The 18,996-nt window shown below is 45.2% G+C and overlaps 1 protein-coding gene across 3 annotated transcripts in view; it reads right to left on the bottom strand.

The window, feature by feature from the left end:
• LOC137438192 (SH3 domain-binding protein 5) overlaps nt 1-15,583 on the bottom strand; it is a 32,361-nt gene extending 16,778 nt beyond the window's left edge. The window contains exons 1-4 of one of the 3 annotated variants that reach the window (XM_078766490.1): nt 15,300-15,583; nt 7,290-7,352; nt 6,653-6,781; nt 5,899-6,063 (exon numbers count right to left, since the gene is read on the bottom strand). In XM_078766490.1, the coding sequence (XP_078622616.1) occupies nt 5,899-6,063; nt 6,653-6,781; nt 7,290-7,352; nt 15,300-15,359 (417 nt within the window). In that variant the 5' untranslated portion in view covers nt 15,360-15,583. Of the gene's footprint in view, nt 1-5,898; nt 6,064-6,652; nt 6,782-7,289; nt 7,353-7,883; nt 8,055-15,293 lie in introns of those variants that run through there. The other 2 variants (XM_068133225.2, XM_068133226.2) reach the window with 2 other exon arrangements.
• Nucleotides 15,584-18,996: the final 3,413 nt, after the last annotated feature.

Genomic DNA, 18,996 nt, shown 5'->3' with positions numbered 1-18,996 from the left:
CCGGATGTGAGGTCAGATGCGCCCCCAGCTTGAAGAAGAGCAAGTCACTACCTCGAGCGCTGTGAGACCTCCCGCATCTCTGGACCGGACCGAGTCGATTCTGTCCCTGAGCCCAGGTGCACCTGGAGCCATCGATCCTGCCTTTCCTAGCCATCAATCCCCGTGTGAGTCAGCCTTTTGTCCCGTTTATCTGTCGTCTGTTGGGGTTAATATAAGATTGTGTCTAAGTGCTTGTCTTTCTATGCTGTACCTCTCGTCCCTGTAATCTGACCTTCCGAACGAATATAATCTCCTCCGGAGGTCTTGAGAACCGTATCCATGGTGTCGTGTCATTTTAATCCCAGCCGTGTGTCTTTTCCTTCATTGACCTAGCGTAGCGCGATTAGTCAACGTTCGGGTATAATCGGGTAACTTGTGCAGACGTGGTCATACCAAACCGCTCGGTAAATAACATCTAAGCCACGTCTGTAACAATATCTATATATATCTATATATATATATCTATATATATATATCTATATATATATATCTATATATATATATATATATATATATATATATATATCTATCTATATCTATATACAGACTTGGCATTTAATATGGAATATTTTTTTTGTGGGGGTGAACTTACTTTTCAAGATGTCTTAGAACCAAAAGTTCATTGGAATTATGTTGAAATTATTCTAGATTTTGTTAATGTGACCATTAAAAGAAACAAAAACCACATTTGACATTTTGAAACAAATAAATTGATCCTTGAAAGTGATGTAAACTGATATCGAACTCAATTCATGGACAGTACTGTGTTAAACTTCTGTACGTTTTCCAGAAGTATCTCTTTATTTTGCACATTAGCCAAATCTTTTTTTAACAAAAACAAAAGTTAAATTACGACTGGGATTACGGACAGTAAAATTACAGTTCAGGACTTCGTGTAACCGCCACGAGCATTCAGGAGAGCACGTACATGTTGACGCATGCTGTTCACGAGATTTGCCAAGGTTTGGACAGGAATCGCTGGCCATGCAGTGACAATAGCCTGCTGCAATTCACGCACAGAGGTCGGCTGCTGGTCCAAGTGGTCGATTTGACGCGATAATTCTGCCCACAAGTTCTCTATCGGATTCATATCCGGGGACATGGCAGGCCACTCCATATGCTCTACACCACGGTCAGCAAGAAAGTGTTGGATCATCCGAGCACGATGAGGCTGTGCATTGTCATCTTGGAAGACAAAGTTTCCTCGAAAGGCTGCACGAGCAAATGGAAGCGATGTTTCTTCCAGAATGGCCCTGTACTTGAACTGGTTCAGGTTTCCATTCAGAACAACCAGGTCAGTTTTGCCCCCTGCATGAAAAGCAGCCCAAACGGTCACCCCACCACCTCCAGCTTGGACTCTTGGCACTATACAATCTTTGTTGTAGGCTTCATGCACTTGTCTGCGCACTCGGACGCGGCCATCTTGACGATAGACCAGAAATCTAGACTCGTCACTGAAGATCACGTGATTCCAGTGTCCTGGCTGCCATTGACGGTGCTCTAAGGCCCACTGCAATCGGCGCTGGCGGTGTTGTCTGGTCAGGTGTGGCTTTCTCAGAGGATGCCTGGCACGATAGCCTGCTTGAACCAGTCGTTGGTTGACTAGCCTTCTGGATACAGGCACATTTGTCAGTTGCTGCCACTCAGCCCTAAGCCAATTAGCTGACTTGGTACGGCCATTGCGGACTAACCGGTGCAGCTGGCGATCATCCCTCCTTGTGGTTCTGCGGGGACGTCCTGGCCTCGGTATTGGAGTAGGGACAACCCTCTGAGCATTTCGTTTCAGGATCTTTGACACCTGACCTTGAGTGATGCCATACTGCCGAGGAATAGCACGCTGTTTCATGCCGTAATTTCGTAAAGCCACAACTCCAAGACAAACAGCATTGTCGAGTTGACGGACCATCTCCAGAGGAAGCAGCAATAACTTTTGGAGACGTGCAGCAGTTGTTTTCCACAAATACAGAACGCAACAACCCTTGTATACCCGACTGTGAAGCCAATCATCAAATGCACCTGTCCATACATTTTGCCACGCCACCTGTGATATAATCCTGTTGTTGACTTCTTGCTGCGACAGACAATCAGTGACATGGTTATTTTAACAAATAAATCACCAAAGTGTAAAAGGAACTCACCAGATTGATATACTGAGTTAAGAAAGTAAACCCAAGTCAAGAAAAAATATATATTCCATATTAAATGCCAAGTCTGTATATATATATATATATATATATATATATATATATATATATATATATATATATATATATATATATATACATATATATATATATACATATATACAGTCACATGAAAAAGTAAGTACACCCCATATAAAGTTTTGACTTTTTCAACATATTTCAACATACAGCGATTCAACATACTATTTGATCTTCATTTCAACAATATTGATAGATAAAGGTGATATAATATAACAAATATCATGAAACATTTACATTTTGTAGTCCATTGTATAATTTAAATAAACATAAATGCAAATTTTGCATGTGGAAAAAGTAAGTACACCCCTACATTTGTCACGACTTCAAATACCTAAAATTAGAATCAGGTGCACCAGCTCAGGTGCAAATGATTAGAACATCATCAGAGAGGATCTTGGAGGAACCTGTCTTATTTAAACCTCAGACATTTAGTTTGGTTTGCTCTTTGTTGTTTAAGTGTGCGGCGTCACAGTGCCTAGATCAAAAGAGTTCTCTGAGGCCTACAGAAAGAAGGTTATAGATGCCTACGAGTCTGGGAAGGGATTTAAAAAGATATCCAAACAATTTGAAATCAATCATTCGACTGTCCAGAAGATCATTACAAGTGGAGAAGATTCCAAACAACTGCCAACTTGTTCAGGCCAGGCCGCCCCAGCAAGTTCAGCCCGAGAGCAGACCGCAAGATGCTGAAATAAGTCTCTAAGAACCCCAGAATGTCATCACGGGACCTACCGGTAGCTCTTGCCACTGTTGATGTCAAAGTGCATGAGTCTACCATTAGAAAGAGGCTGCACAAATTTGATCTACATGGGAGGTGTGCCAGGAGGAAACCTTTGCTGTCCAGAAAGAACATCAGGGCAAGACTAAAGTTTGCCAATGAACACCGAGGCAAAGACCAGCACTTCTGGAACAATGTGCTCTGGACAGATGAGTCAAAGGTAGAGCAATTTGGCCACAGTACCAGAAGACATGTTTGGTGAAAACCAAAGACAGCATTTGACCACAAGAACCTGATACCAACCGTAAAGCACTGTGGTGGAAATATTATGGTTTGGGGCAGCTTTGCTGCATCAGGGCCTGGGCAGCTCACCATCATAGAATCCACTATGAATTCTTTATTGTACCAGAGGGTTTTTGTTTTTGTTTTTTTGTTTTTTTTGTATACTGAATCGAGGCTCGTGAAAGAGCTAACATTTACTTCACAAACAAATCGACCAGACAAACAAAATACACAAAAAGAGGGAGCGGAAGACAAGATGGGGAGAAAAGGGGAAGCACACAAACACAACATCCGAGAGCAGGGAGATGTGTGGAAGGGAGAGGGTCCGGGGGGAGGAGGCATGGGAAGGGGGGGGGGGGGGGGAAGGGAGAAGTATAAAGCACAAGGACACCAAGGACTTCCAGGACAGAAGTTGGTATTTCAAAAAGTGGAATTGGGGTGAAATTAGCGGGGGTAGAAAAGATCAAGGTTTTGGATGGGGGAAGATAAGAGATGGTGGTGAACAGCTGTTTTAAAGACTTGGAGGGTGGAGTGGGATTGAAGAGAGTGAGGGAGTTTGTTCCAGAGGTGGGAGAAAAGAGGAATGAAGGAGTGAAGGTGAGCAGAGAGTCTTGATTTTGGCAGTTTAACCAAAAGAGGGTTGCAGGCAGATCTTGTGCGACCTGTAGGAATGTTTGCGGGACAGAGCCCAGAGAGAGCTGGGGGGGCAAGGCCAGAGAGGAGTCGGTAGAAGATGGAAAGACCACCAACCTGCCTGCGGTGAGTGAGTGAGAGGCCCTTGGAGTTAGCTTCATCACGGGAGATTCCAATGATTCTGAATGCTTTGGTTTCAACAGCGCGAAGGCGAGCTCGGTGTGAGGCAGGAGCACCAGCCCAGAGGGGAGAGCAGTATTCCATTGAGCTGCGGATGAAAGCCTTGTATGTGGTGAGGAGCTCAGGTGTGCCAAGGAAGGACTTCGCACGACGGAGGATGCCCAGTCGGCGACTGGCTTTGGAGGCCAGATTTGAAATGTGGTTTTTCCAGGAAAGATCATGGCAGATAGTGAGACCCAAAAGCTTGAGTGACAGAACTTCTTGGAGAGGATTATTCAGAAAGTGGATGGGAGGGTTGTCCAGTCGGTCTTTTCGGAGAGACATCGTAAGAGTGTGAGGATAATGTGAGGCCATCTGTCGGAAAGTTGAAGCTCAACTGAAGGTGGACCTTGTAAAATGACAATGACCCTAAACATACCAGTAAATCCACCAAGGAATGGCTGAAAAGAAAGAAATGGAGGGTTCTGGAATGGCCAAGTCAAAGCCCGGATCTAAATCCCATCAAGATGTTGTGGGGTGATTTGAAACGAGCTCTGGTGTTGGGCTGGCGGCTAGGGTGCCGGCTTAGGATCCTAGGATCCTGGGTTCGAATCCCGGTCGCTCGCTGAATTAACGCCAGGGGGGTTGACTCAGCCTGTCATCCTTCCGAGGTCGGCTAATTGAGTACCAGTTCACTGGTAATTCCCTGTTTGTCGTTAAAGGCGGCAAAAAGGGTTGGCGTCAGGAAGGGCATCCGGCCGTAAAACATTGCTTCAAAAAGGGGACCAAAAACAACAACAACTACCACGGTCCCCGAAAAGGCCAACCCCCGCTCTGCGGGGAAAAATGGCCTCTAAACGGTGGTGTGCATGCAAGAAGCCCCTCAAACATCGCACAGCTGAAAGAATTCTGCATGGAGGAGTGGGCAAAAATTTCTCCCAGTTGATGTCAGAGACTGGTAGACAGTTATAAGAAATGCCTTCTTGAGGTTGTTTCTGCCAAAGGGGGCAATACCACCTATTCGAGCCAAAAATAATAATCAAGAAATAGGGACAGTTTGGAGAAACTTTTTATCCCATTTTTTTTTCATTGGCACCGTGGTTTATATTATGGGTGCATATTATGTGCATCCATTTGAGCTATCAATTTAGCAATAAGTTGGAAACTCAGGATTGTTTCTTGATTATTATTTTTTTGTATTAGTGACTGTCCCTATTCACCCGTAAAACGGGGTGAATAGGGACAGCCATAAAAATCCTATTTATTCCTATTTAACCCATATATGGGGTTAATAGGGACTATAAGTTGCTTTTTAAAAAAACAAGAGAACACTTTCAACCCAAATATCAACAAATCAGTATGGTTATCAATTTTCAGCGAAAAAAGTTTCCGAACTTTTTTTCAGTTTGTGTCCCCATTCACCTTGCTGTCCCTATTCACCCCATTTCACGGTATATTAAGTTCTGAATCAAAAACAAATGTTCTGTAATATTAACAGTGAAATAAAGAATTATGGCGACCAAATACTTTTGTCAGTTTCAACTTATTTTTTACAGAAAATTGTGAGTTATTTGAAAAAAGTGCAAGGGTGCCAATATTTTTGGCCACGACTATGTACTGTATAGGTATACCCTTTGAAGTTTTTATATATTTAAACTTTTTAAAAACAAACGTGTAAACTATTTGTCCATATGTTACGTTCCACAGCCACGTTCTCCATTCCCCATTTATCCCATAAGGTCTTCGGCTTGCATGACAGTTTTGCCCGACGCGGCGTTTTCCAGGAACAGAACCCCCATGTTGGACGAGGGTTTACTGTAGCTATTCAGAGAAGCCACCAACCCGTTGAGTCGCATGGTTAAGCATCTCCTGCCATGCAGAGTCGAACTGCCGAGTGTTGTCATTTAAAAGCCTCTCTTCAGCCAGCGATATGGTCTCCTTGGCCACACGTAGGACCTCGGCTGCTCGCTGGAACTCCTGCGTCGACTTTTGTACTGATATCTGTGCCTGAAACAAAAAAAGAAGAAACCCGGCAGTTTAACAGGAAACTAAATGTATAATCCCAAATAAATCTAATATCTTGAGACAACGATTAAGCTTGGCCGAGCACCACCTGTGGGCTAAACCAGGCAATATATCCACTCGCTGAAAGTCGCATCAAGTTTGGTTTAATTTAAATTTTCTGAGCAAAGTGTTCATTATTCATTCCCGTAGGATGAGCTTGGTTGGTGGATGCTTAGGAATGAAATCCTTATGTTCACTACTTACTGCCTTTGGTCAGATTGGAGCTCACAATCTCTGGAATGCCAACTATTAACCCAACAAAATGCGACCATACCTGTGTTTTACGACATATATGATGATGAAACCCAAGAGTGGTGAAGAAAAAAAAAAACAATCATAACAATAATATGATCCAATAGACACTATAGTGAACATTCTCATATAGCAGGGAATCAATAAGAACAACACTTATACAGGCTCTACAATTGATATTTCTATGAATTGGCCCAAATATTTTACCCACTGTTGGGTCTGAACAGAAGAGGTGTCAGAATGGTACGTTTGTACATTCGGGTGATTCCAGCGTGCAGACCTGCTTGGCAAGTCTCCGTGCCTCCCAGTAAGGCTTCGACTCTTCTACCGCCTTCCCGCTTTTCTTAAGCTGCTCGTCCAGCTTCTGTGTCGCTTCACTCAGCACTTGCCGAAACTTGCTCCGGGCATCCTGGAAATATGAAATTAAAATTCTGTTCATTTGGACTGGAAGGTACAGTGCATATTTTCTACATTCGTCTTCCTTTATACAGTTGGGCAAGGTTTGCATTCCAATGCTAACTTGCGTTCCTTGGCACAGTAATGCTGATTTGTATAACTAACCCCATTAGCTGTGAAAATGACACAAACAAATTCAAGCATACCTCCACCTGGTGAACAGTTTATGTTTTGTATCCCACTGATAGGCCGGATCCGGATCTGGATTTTCACCAAAATCTAATCATTTCGTCCGTGTCACATACGCTATGTCTCAGCCAAATTTCGTCCGAATCCGTTCACAACTTTTTGAGATTTTTTTTTCACAGACAGACAAACAAACAGACAGACAGACAGACAGGGGTGAAAACATAACCTCCATACACCTTTGGTAGTGGCGGTAATTACTTGCAAATGCTACAAACACTGAGGGAGTTAAGTTTGCGTCCTACACCAATAACAAAATGTCCAACCATTTTTACCTCCAACTCAATTTCCAAGTGGTTGATATCAGCTGCGGCTTGGTTAAGCTTTTCCAGCTCTATCTAAAAGACAAACAGTAAACTCATTATAATAACGAATATAAAGAACAAATGATTCAAAAACCATCATAAAACAGGGTATTCTCTCAGTATAAAGAGGATGGGAGTTTGGAGCATTCTGTGATCAGTTGCTTTTTTCATTGAATTTGTTTTGGTCAACATAATGGCAAACACTCCAACACTCATGCAAGTGACGGCGTGTTCTATGTTGGTTAAACGCATTGGACATTGGATGGAATCAGATGCCAGTCATGATTGATTTAAATCCATCAATTATTGGCAAACAAGTGTTACGTGCTCCTCCCCAGACCCCGGTCACGGTGTACCTCCGAGCCCCGAGAGGAGTCACGGCAGAAAGAGGTGTTATTCTGTATGCCAAGGATCAATGGTGAAACCACACCAATTGTTACCAACAAACAAGTATTGTATTAAGGTCACACAAGAATAACGGTACAGTAACAATATTAATCAAAAGTACAATCAATATATATCATTCCTATGATGGTACCATCAGTTTCATAATATATAACTCACTGTGCTCCAAGTGAGCGAAAAGAACATCCCCAATGTCTCTTTCCCAGCTTCAAGCCAAAGTTGATTCCGGCTTCAAGCCAAAGTCGATCCACTCCAATGATCGTCCGTACGATGTCGTATCGAGACCAGAATCCCGTTGGGTTGACAGTTACACTGCCAAAGATGGGCGAAGGTGTCCTCGAGAAGCGACGGGGAAATCACACCTTCAGGTATGGACGTTTGACGGCTCTCAATCGGCAAACCGCAGATTTCCCACTCAAAAGCCACGTTACACATACACACCAAATTAACGTCTGGATGCGGTGAGAATGGTTGAAGCGAAGTGAAAAACCTTGAGCGATGCACAAAGCGCGCGAGTCAAAATGGCCGATGGCCCGTTCGAGGCGTAACGGCACCCCGATGATTCTCGTCGGAATCAACCGCAAAACCTGTCACGCAGGTTTATCTGTCACAGCGATAACAACTCTGTCGCAGGAATCCCTTTCCCGGGAAACCTGTGGGATAATATATATATTCATATATATTATCAGTATATGTTAATATTGCTAAAAACAGTTCAATTGCATCTCAATGTGATCTTGTGTAAAATGGGTTTTCAAATCGTGCAGCTTGAGCGCTTGCACTGGAAATGGGACCAAGACGATAAGCGACTATCTGTGAGATTGAACCATTGTGAAAGGCTCAGGGAAGAGTGTTGACTCAGCCTGGGTTAAATGCCAGAGTCAACTGACAGATTAAATTGTCAGAGAGTGTTGACCTTTTCGGCCCAAACAGTGACCCGGTTCCCTTCTTCCCATGATCGCCATCTTTTGTAAACCTTGAGTGACTGATAATGAAGACCAGATGGGTTTTGGCACCAGCCGCTGAGTTCTGTGTTGATCTCTGAATTTCAATCCCACCACATCAAAGGAGCAAAGGTCTATTTAAGCACCATGCTCCGAGGGCAGAGGAACTGGTCATCAGAGGAAGCAAGACGAGAGGGGAGAAGATTTCTTCAACCAAGCGTTGCGTTATGTCTTAGTTCGATTTTGTGTAACAAGTTTCCCTCTAACTTCAGAATAAACCTCGGCTCGGAGCTCCTTGAATCTGAGTTTCGTCTTGAGTGATTTCCTTAGATCAGGGTTCAGTAAAAGTTCCCTGACAAACCCAAAGTTCACATGTAACCCGCGTTCGCCAACGTTCGCTCAGGACCTTGAAGCAGCTCGGCTTCTTGTCCGACTAACTCGCTCCGCCTACTCTTCCTCCTCTTCCTCTTCCTCTTCGTCGTCGTCCGGTTCCGGTTTCATTTAAAACATTAACTTTTTTACCTTTTGAAAATATTAATCTCTATTTCCCTCAAACGACAACAATAATTGTACATGGAATCAAAAATCTTTACAGTGGATGAAAACCACAACAACGGAAGTGACGAATCCATAGCACCAGCTGTCAATCAATACTGCAATACTCTCAACAGTGTCCGTGCTATGAAAGTAGTTTATGGGAAAAGGTTATGTTGGGAGGTTTACCATTGTCTTGTAAGCGGTTATTCCGAGCAGGAATTTGTAATTTATTTCAGTGTGGTGGAGATGACTAGTCAACTTCTCACCAAAGACACCGTGGGATATTTAACATCAAACAATGACCAGTGCAAACAGATGTGTCCTTGGCCTAACGTTTGAGGAGCTGCAGTTGTGAGTATACATAGTTTGTATATGTATTCATGGGTATATATATATATATATATATAATTATATATAATTATATATATAATTATATATATATATATATATAATTATATATATATATATATATATATATATATATATATATATATATATATATATATATATATATATATATATAATCTCTCTCTATATATAAAGGAGGAGTGTGTGTGTGTGTGTGTGTGTGTCTGTCTGGATGTCCGCCTATAACTCAAGAACTACACATCGGAGAAAAGTTTTAGACACAGATTCGGAATCAGCATAAAATCCCGGTGGCTTTAGGCTACGTTTTATTTTAATATCAATGGTTTAAAAAAACCGCGCCAGCTGCAATTCCATGGTGTAGTTTGTGGCGGCGCTAGACGTTCGGGGTGTATTGCAATGGTTTGTCGGGTTTGGCTGTCGGTCGAGAATAGCTCCCATTTCCTTATGTTCTTCCACTTTTATTTTGATTCTTCTGTTACAACGCCTTCCTTATCTACCTTATATCCCCCCGACGAGGCCTCTACATAATTTCATGCGGCAGAATTTCGTGCATTTTGAGTGAAAGAAATGAGACGAGGTTGTAGGAGGAAGAAGAGGCGCGGACCCTGTGGAGGCCTCGATCGTGAGTGGAAATGGCGGGAATTGCGTTTGTATCGCAAAGTAAAGGATCTGCATTCATTTCTGAACTTGCATTGGTGGATTGTTATACATCTGCATTATTTTTCATAAAAAAACTTTATGTTGAACTTGAAGGCTCCAAGCACAGACTATATATATAGCCCTCATTGAGGTAAAAATAAAAGTAAAAAGCCTGCTATCGCTTGCCAAGCTAGTCGTTCTCCCCTCCCCCTCCCTCCCCCCCCCCTCCCCTCCCCCTTCCCTCCCCCCCTCCCCTCCCTTCCCCCTCATTCATAACCAATCAGGAAGCGACTCATTGTTACCCGGAAAGCTGGGAATTTTTGTTCATAATATATACAATACATGACCAAAAGTATGCGGAGACCCCTTCTAATTAGTGGATTCGGCTATTTCAGCCACACCCATTGCGGACAGGTATATATAATCAAGCACACAGCCATGCATTCTCCATAGACAAACATTGGCAGTAGAATGGGCCGTACTGAAGGGCTCAGTGACTTTCAACATGGCACCGTCATAGGATGCCACCTTTCCAACAAGTCAGTTCGTCAAATTTCTGCCCTGCTAGAGCTGCCCGGGTCAACTGTAAGTGCTGTTATTGTGAAGTGGACACGTCTAGGAGAAACAACAGCTCAGCTGTGAAGTGGTAGGCCACACAAGCTCACAGAACGGGACTGCCCAGTGCTGAAGCACATAGCGGGAAAAACTCGTCTGTCCTTGGTTGCAACACTCACTACCGAGTTCCAAACTGCCTCTGAAAGAAACGTCAGCACAACAACTGTTCGTCGGGAGCTTCATGAAATGGGTTTCCATGGCTGAGCAGCCGCACACAAGCCTAAGATCACCATGCGCAATGCCAAGCGTCGGCTGGAGTGGTGTAAAGCTCACCACCATTTAACTCTGAAGGAGTGGAAACGCGTTCTCTGGAGTGATGAATCACGCTTCACCATCTGGCAGTATGACGGACTAATCTGGGTTTGGCGGATGCCAGGAGTATGCTACCTTGCCAAATGCATAGTGCAATCTGTAAAGTTTGGTGAAGGAGGAATAATGGTCTGGGGCTGTTTTTCATGGTTCAGGCTCAGCCCCTTAGTTCCAGTGAAGGGAAAATCTTAACGCTACAGCATACAATGACATTCTAGACGATTGTGTGCTTCCAACTTAAGGCAACAGTTTGGGGAAGGCCCTTTCCTGTTTCAGCATGACGATGCCCCCATGCACAAATCGAGGTCCATACAGAAATGGTTTGTTGAGATCGGTGTGGAAGAACTTGACTGGCCTGCACAGAGCCCTGACCTCAACCTCATCGAACACCTTTGGGATGCATTGGAACGCCGATTGCGAGCCAGGCCTAATCGCCCAATGTCAGTGCCCGGCCTCACCAAAGCTCTTGTTGAAAGTCTGGAAGATAATGGAAGCAAATCCCTGCAACAATGTTCCAACATCTCGTGGAAAGCCTTCCCAGAAGAATGGAGGCTGTTATAGCAGCAAAGAGGGGACAAACTCCATATTAATGCCCATGATTTTGGAATGAGATGTTCGATGTTTGGATGTCCACATACTTTTGGCCATGTACTGTATATGTTCTTGTGACTCGAGTAGGATCGCGTGAGATCTCGAGAGAGTACGCCACAGTGTATGCCTGATGAACTAGACGGTATTCATAGAATACTTACCCTGCACAGTCAACTTGGTGCGAGCCAACTCTTCCGTTTTTCAAGGGTTTTTATTTGATCCAATATGGCTGCCAGACCACTTGAGCGATGACATCATAAATTTACATTCGGAAATATAATTGTTCCATAGATCATGCTCAATAAATTTCAAACTGATCGGACTAAGCGTTGTACTTGTCGAATTATGACGTCATAATAAAGGCACCGATGACATCATCATTAACACATCATATTCCCTATGCGGAGTACTTGACAACGCACCCCGTTACAATTTCTTCCATTGACCGTACCATGTGACTTATGACATCATAATTATGAATAAAAAAATTATAAAAGCGGAGTCGCTCGCATTGTAAAAGTTTTGTGTCAATTGGACCAACGGTTGCCGAGAAAATGAATTGTAAAAACGCAGGCACGCACGCACTGATCATTCAAGACTACTTTTCGCTTCACGCGCGCAGGGTAATAATTGAGGCAGTTATCTTACACCACCCACTCCCTCACCCTCCCCATCACCCTCACCCGGTCAATCACTCACACTCGGTCAGTCACTCACACTCGGTCAGTCACACACTCGGTCAATCACTCACTCAGTCAATTGGTCAATCACTCACTCGGTCAATTGGTCAATCACTCTCACTTGGTCAATCACTCACACCTGGTCAATCACTCACACTCGGTCAAACATTCACACTCGGTCAATCATTCACACTCGGTCAATCACTCACACCCGGTCAATCACTCACACTCGGTCAATCACTCACACCCGGCCAATCACTCACACTCGGTCAATCACTCACACCCGGTCAATCGCTCACTCGGTCAATCGCTCACTCGGTCAATCGCTCACACTCTGTCAATCGCTCACACCCGGTCAATCGCTCACACCCGGCAAATCAATCACACCCGGCAAATCAATCACACCCGGCCAATCACTCACACCCGGTCAATCACTCACACCCGGTCAATCACTCACACCCGGTCAATCACTCACACCCGGTCAATCACTCACACCCGACCAATCACTCACACTCGGCCAATCACATTCGGCCAATCACTCACACTCGGCCAATCACTCACACTCGGCCAATCACTCACACTCGGCCAATCACTCACTCGGTCAATCGCTCACACTCGGTCAATCGCTCACACCCGGTCAATCGCTCACACCCGGTCAATCGCTCACACCCGGTCAATCGCTCACTCGGTCAACCGCTCACCCGGTCAACCGCTCACCCGGTCAACCGCTCACCCGGTCAATCGCTCACACCCGGTCAATCGCTCACACCCGGTCAATCGCTCACACCCGGTCAATCGCTCTCACCCGGTCAACCGCTCGTACCCGGTCAATCGCTCGTACCCGGTCAATCGCTCCCACGCGGTCAATCGCTCACACTCGGTCAATCGCTCACACGCGGTCAATCGCTCACACGTGGTCAATCGCTCACACGCGGTCAATCGCTCACACGCGGTCAATCGCTCACACGCGGTCAATCGCTCACACGCGGTCAATCGCTCACACGCGGTCAATCGCTCACACTCGGTCAATCGCTCACACCCGGTCAATCGCTCACACCCGGTCAATCGCTCCCACTCGGTCAATCGCTCCCACTCGGTCAATCGCTCACACCCGGTCAATCACTCACACCCGGTCAATCACACACCCGGTCAATCACACACCCGGTCAATCACTCACCCGGTCAATCACTCACACCCGGTCAATCACTCACACCCGGTCAATCACTCACACCCGGTCAATCACTCACACCCGGTCAATCACACACCCGGTCAATCACTCACACCCGGTCAATCACTCACACCCGATCACTCACACCCGGTCAATCACTCACACCCGGTCAATCACTCACACCCGGTCAATCACTCACACCCGGTCAATCACTCCCACCCGGTCAATCGCTCCCACTCGGTCAATCGCTCCCACTCGGTCAATCGCTCTCACCCGGTCAATCGCTCTCACCCGGTCAACCGCTCACACCCGGTCAATCGCTCGTACCCGGTCAATCGCTCGTACCCGGTCAATCGCTCGTACCCGGTCAATCGCTCACACGCGGTCAATCGCTCACACTCGGTCAATCGCTCACACGCGGTTAATCGCTCACACGCGGTCAATCGCTCACACTCGGTCAATCGCTCACACCCGGTCAATCGCTCACACCCGGTCAATCGCTCACACCCGGTCAATCACTCCCACTCGGTCAATCACTCCCACTCGGTCAATCACTCACACCCGGTCAATCACTCACACCCGGTCAATCACTCACACCCGGTCAATCACTCACACCCGGTCAATCACTCACACCCGGTCAATCACACACCCGGTCAATCACACACCCGGTCAATCACACACCCGGTCAATCACTCACACCCGGTCAATCACTCACACCCGGTCAATCACTCACACCCGGTCAATCACTCACACCCGGTCAATCACTCACACCCGGTCAATCACTCACACTCGGCCAATCACTAACTCGGGCAATTCACTCACACCCGGCCAATCACACACCCGGCCAATCACGCACACCCGGCCAATCACTCACACCCGGCCAAACACTCACACCCGGCCAAACACTCACACCCGGCCAAACACTCACACCCGGCCAAACACTCACACCCGGCCAAACACTCACACCCGGCCAAACACTCACACCCGGCCAAACACTCACACCCGGCCAAACACTCACACCCGGCCAAACACTCACACCCGGTCAATCACTCACACTCGGCCAATCACACTTACTCGGTCAATCACATTCACTCGGTCAATCACTTACAGTCACACTCGGTCAATCACTCACAGTCGGCCAATCACTCAAACACCCGGTCAATCACTCACACTCGGCCAATCGCTCACACCCGGTCAATCACTACGCAGTCAGGTATCCTGTATCGGAATGGTTACCCGTTTGGGATTGTAAACCTTGTAAAAGAAAATGATCCGGCATAACCGATGGGGAACATTGATGATGATAATGATGATGATGATGATGATGATGATGATGATGATGATGATGATGATGATGATGATGATGATGATGATGATGACTAGAGCCACTATTATTGTATAAATTTAAATTGATAGATTCGGCCAAGAGCAAGGAAATCGCAATTCGCCATCTTCATGTGATGCACATTCGTCACATCATGTCATGTCATGTATCACGTGTTGGGACCGTTACATCCGGCCGAATTAGACACTCATGGAATACGAATACGATGAGGAAAAGTAGTACACATTTACGTATTGTCTAAACACGACACACAATTCGACACCAACACTACAACAACCTCGGAAGCTGGTCACGACCCTAACACCCCCAGCCTCCCGGGCAGCCCCGAGACACGACAAGACCCACAGCAAGCGGACAAACGCCGACGAACACCTTAACCCGCGGATCCACATCTTCTTCTTCCTCATTCGGCGTGGTCGTTTTGCTTTTGTCAGCCATGCCGAGGTGGAGAAGCGGCGTGAGGAGATAACGGGATAACCGGCTGTCTAGCCGAGTGGGTGGATAACACGGATGGATGGATGGATGGTTGGCTCTCCAATTTCGGAGTTGGTGATACACTGGATCTTTTCAATCCACCCACCAACGCATTGCAACATCACTGACATGAAGGCTCATTGGTTCATTTTACTCTATTTATCAACAACACGTTAATTTTTATGAAGGGATTAAAAAAAACTTTTTACTTATTAAATAATGTTCAACACATCACGATATGTGTTTATTTTATTGACAAAAAAGACAAAATATTTGAGAAATTAAAAAAATAGTAACATTAAGGCGAACCAGTTCAGCTATCTGTTCATTTCAACACACCCTAAAAAGAATAGCATCTGTACATGGAAAGAAAGGGACATTTGAGCCATCAGGTATGGCATGCGGATCATGCTCACAATGTATCTAATACATGACATACATGACAAATCCATCCCACTGTCGTCCTCTCAGTTCCTGTACAATCATAATAATATATCTACCCAGAATGGGGCAAAATGGGTCGACTGTTACAGTAACGTGTTAGAGCATTCGCTTTGAATTTGGGGTTGGTGGATCGACTCGACCTCGGTCCAGTCATACCAAGTACTTCTTTAAATGTTTACGTGCTGCTCCCTTGTTTGATAGTCAGCATTTTAAAAGGACAGAACACGGACAAACAACCATTGCACAAGCTTCTTTCTTGTATTGGGGAAGTCAGGGAACTCTTAATCTCTTATGCGTCAGCTTGCAATACCGCACCGCGCTTTCGAAACGAAATGACGCATGAAGCGCATGCGCAGTCTGTGTGTTTGCAGTGACTCGGTTCTGCTCAACGGGCACGACCTGCCGTTACTGGCGTGAAATCTGGGATTCAAATCGCCTTTTAAACATAATTTTCAGCATTTACACGAGAGTGTGGTAATTTTTTCTAAGAATGGTTAACCATAATTGTTCTGTTCCTAAAAATTGGACTTTATTTTATTTTATTTTATTTTTTTTGGTGCACAAGATCGAAGCTCGTGAAAGAGCTAACATTAATCATACAAAAAGTCAAACCGACACATAAAACACAAAATAAGGGGAGCGGTAGCCAAGATGTGGAGAGAGGGGGAAGGACACAAATACACCATTTGAGAGCAGGAACATCGAGAGAACTGTGGGAGGGAGAGCGCTTGGGGGGAGGTGGGAGAGGTATAAAACATATGAACACTTCAAGGACTTCTAGGAAAGAAGTTAGAATTTCAAAAAAGTGTATCTGGGGTGAATTAGCGGGGGTAGAAAAGATCAAGGTTTTGGATGGGGGAAGATAAGAGATGGGGGAAGATATGTGGTATGTGGTGAACAGCTGTTTTAAAGACCTGGAGGGAGGAGTGGGATTGAAGGGAGTGGGGGAGTTTGTTCCAGAGGCGGGAGAAAAGGGGAATGAAAGAGTGAAGGTGAGCAGAGAGCCGAGATTTCGGCAGTTTAACCATAAGAGGGTTGCTGGCAGATCTTGTGCGACCTGCAGGAATATTTGGGGGACAGAGCACAGAGAGGGCTGGGGGAGCAAGGCCGGGGAGGAGTCGGTAGAAGACAGAAAGACCACCAACCTGCCTGCGGTGAGTGAGTGAAAGGCCCTCGGAGATAGCTTCATCGCAGGAGATTCCAATGATTCTGAACGCTTTTGTTTGAACAGAGTGAAGCCGAGCTAGGTGTGAGGCAGGAGCACCGGCCCAGAGGGGAGAGCAGTATTCCATTGAGCTGCGGATGAAAGCCTTGTATGTGGTGAGGAGCTCAGGTGTGCCAAGGAAGGACTTCACACGACGGAGGATGCCCAGTCGGCGACTGGCTTTGGAGGCCAGCTTGGAAATGTGGTTTTCCCAAGAAAGATCATGGCAGATAGTGAGACCCAAAAGGTTGAGCGACAGAACTTCTTGGAGAGGATTGTTGAGAAAGTAGATGGAAGGGTTTTCCAGTCGGTCCTTTCAGAGACAGATAGTAAGTGTGAGATTTGTCAGGATTGAAAGACATGTTCCCCTTGTTTGACCAGTCTGTGATTTTGTCCAGGTCTGTAGAGAGTGAGGAGGAGGCTGCAGACTGCCGATCTGAGGGATGGAGCGGCAGAGAGTGGAGTCATCAGCAAAGAGATAGAGAGGATTTTGCAGAGAGTCGGAGAGATCATTGACGAGAATATCACCCACGAGAATATAAACCGGAGGTGATGGCTGTACCACATATATATATATATGCGCACCACCCTCTCTTTGCTTCGTTCCCTGCGGCATCCCTCTCATCTGTTTCTCTTCACCATCGCTCCCTGAGCTGCACTTCATCTGTGCCGCACCGACCTGCATGAGCACACCATTGTGGAAGAGTCACAACCCAGCTTGTGCTAGTCACAAGTCCTTGCCTGTTGTGTTTTCCCCCTTCATCATACAGGTCCAGTATTAGCCGCCATCTTTTGGTTAGGTTTTATTTATTTATCTTGTACATAAGTTCAGGTCTTCACGTTCTATCTTCCCCATTTGTCGGTCCTCTGTTGTCTTATCGATACCTGTGTGGATCTGTCCGGTTTCTGTTGTCTTAAGCAACCTGCGTTGGTATTTCTCTTATAATAAACCATTTTAATAATAAGAAGCGTCTTCCCACCTTTTTGCCTCCCGCGCGTTTCACAAACAAGCTCGGCTTTCATTTGGTTGATCTTTGGGGAATGGTAAATAGTAATTAATTGAACGCAGTGTCGTAAATCAATGTAAACACCATTTTGGGATCTGCTCTGCAGAGGCTTTAACAAGACCTCCAGCTCAGAGTGGTCTATATGAATGGACACCTTTGACGCGACACTATTTTGACAGGGATTTTTGAATTTCTGCTCCACCTTCATGTGGCAGAAATTATTACTTTTTAAAAAACTAGATGGTATTCATAGAATACTTATCCCGCACAGTCAACTTGGTGCTATTGTTTTTTAAGGTGTTTTTTTATACAATATGGCTGCCTGACCACGTTACCAATGACGTCATAAATTTACATTCGCCAATATAATTGTTGCATAGAATCCGTAGATTACGCTCAAGAAATTTCAAAATGATTGGATCAAGCATTCTTGTCGAATTATGATGTCATACTGAAGCCACAGATGACATCATCATTAACATATCTTATTCCCCATTGGGAGTACTTGACAATGAGCCATGTTTCAATTTTTTCCATTGAACGGTTTCGGAGATATAGAGGTGCAAAGTTTTTCCAAGATGGCGTCCGTACCACCTATGACGTCATAATTATCACCAAAATTTATACAAGAAGAGACGCTCCTATGGTGCAAAATTTCGTGTCAATCGGATCAACGGTTGCGGGAAAAGGAATTTTTTATAAAAATGCGGACACGCACGTACATACGCCACACGTATGCATGCACCCGATCGATTAACCCCGCCTTTCGCTTCGCGAGCGCAGGGTAAATATATCATATTAAATGGAACATACCATACATGTCAATGTAAAAGTCAAGTATAAATTGTAATGGTGAGTGCATTATTACGTACTAGGGCGTGCCCGTACGTGGGTACAAAAAAACATGCGTGCAAACAACAACAAAAAAAAACTTTGAAACCACGTG

This window comes from Myxine glutinosa, chromosome 12 (genome assembly GCF_964187855.1).
Source record: "Myxine glutinosa chromosome 12, kmMyxGlut1.1, whole genome shotgun sequence".
NCBI lineage: Eukaryota > Metazoa > Chordata > Myxini > Myxiniformes > Myxinidae > Myxine > Myxine glutinosa.
This window is presented reverse-complemented; position numbering and strand designations above follow the sequence as displayed.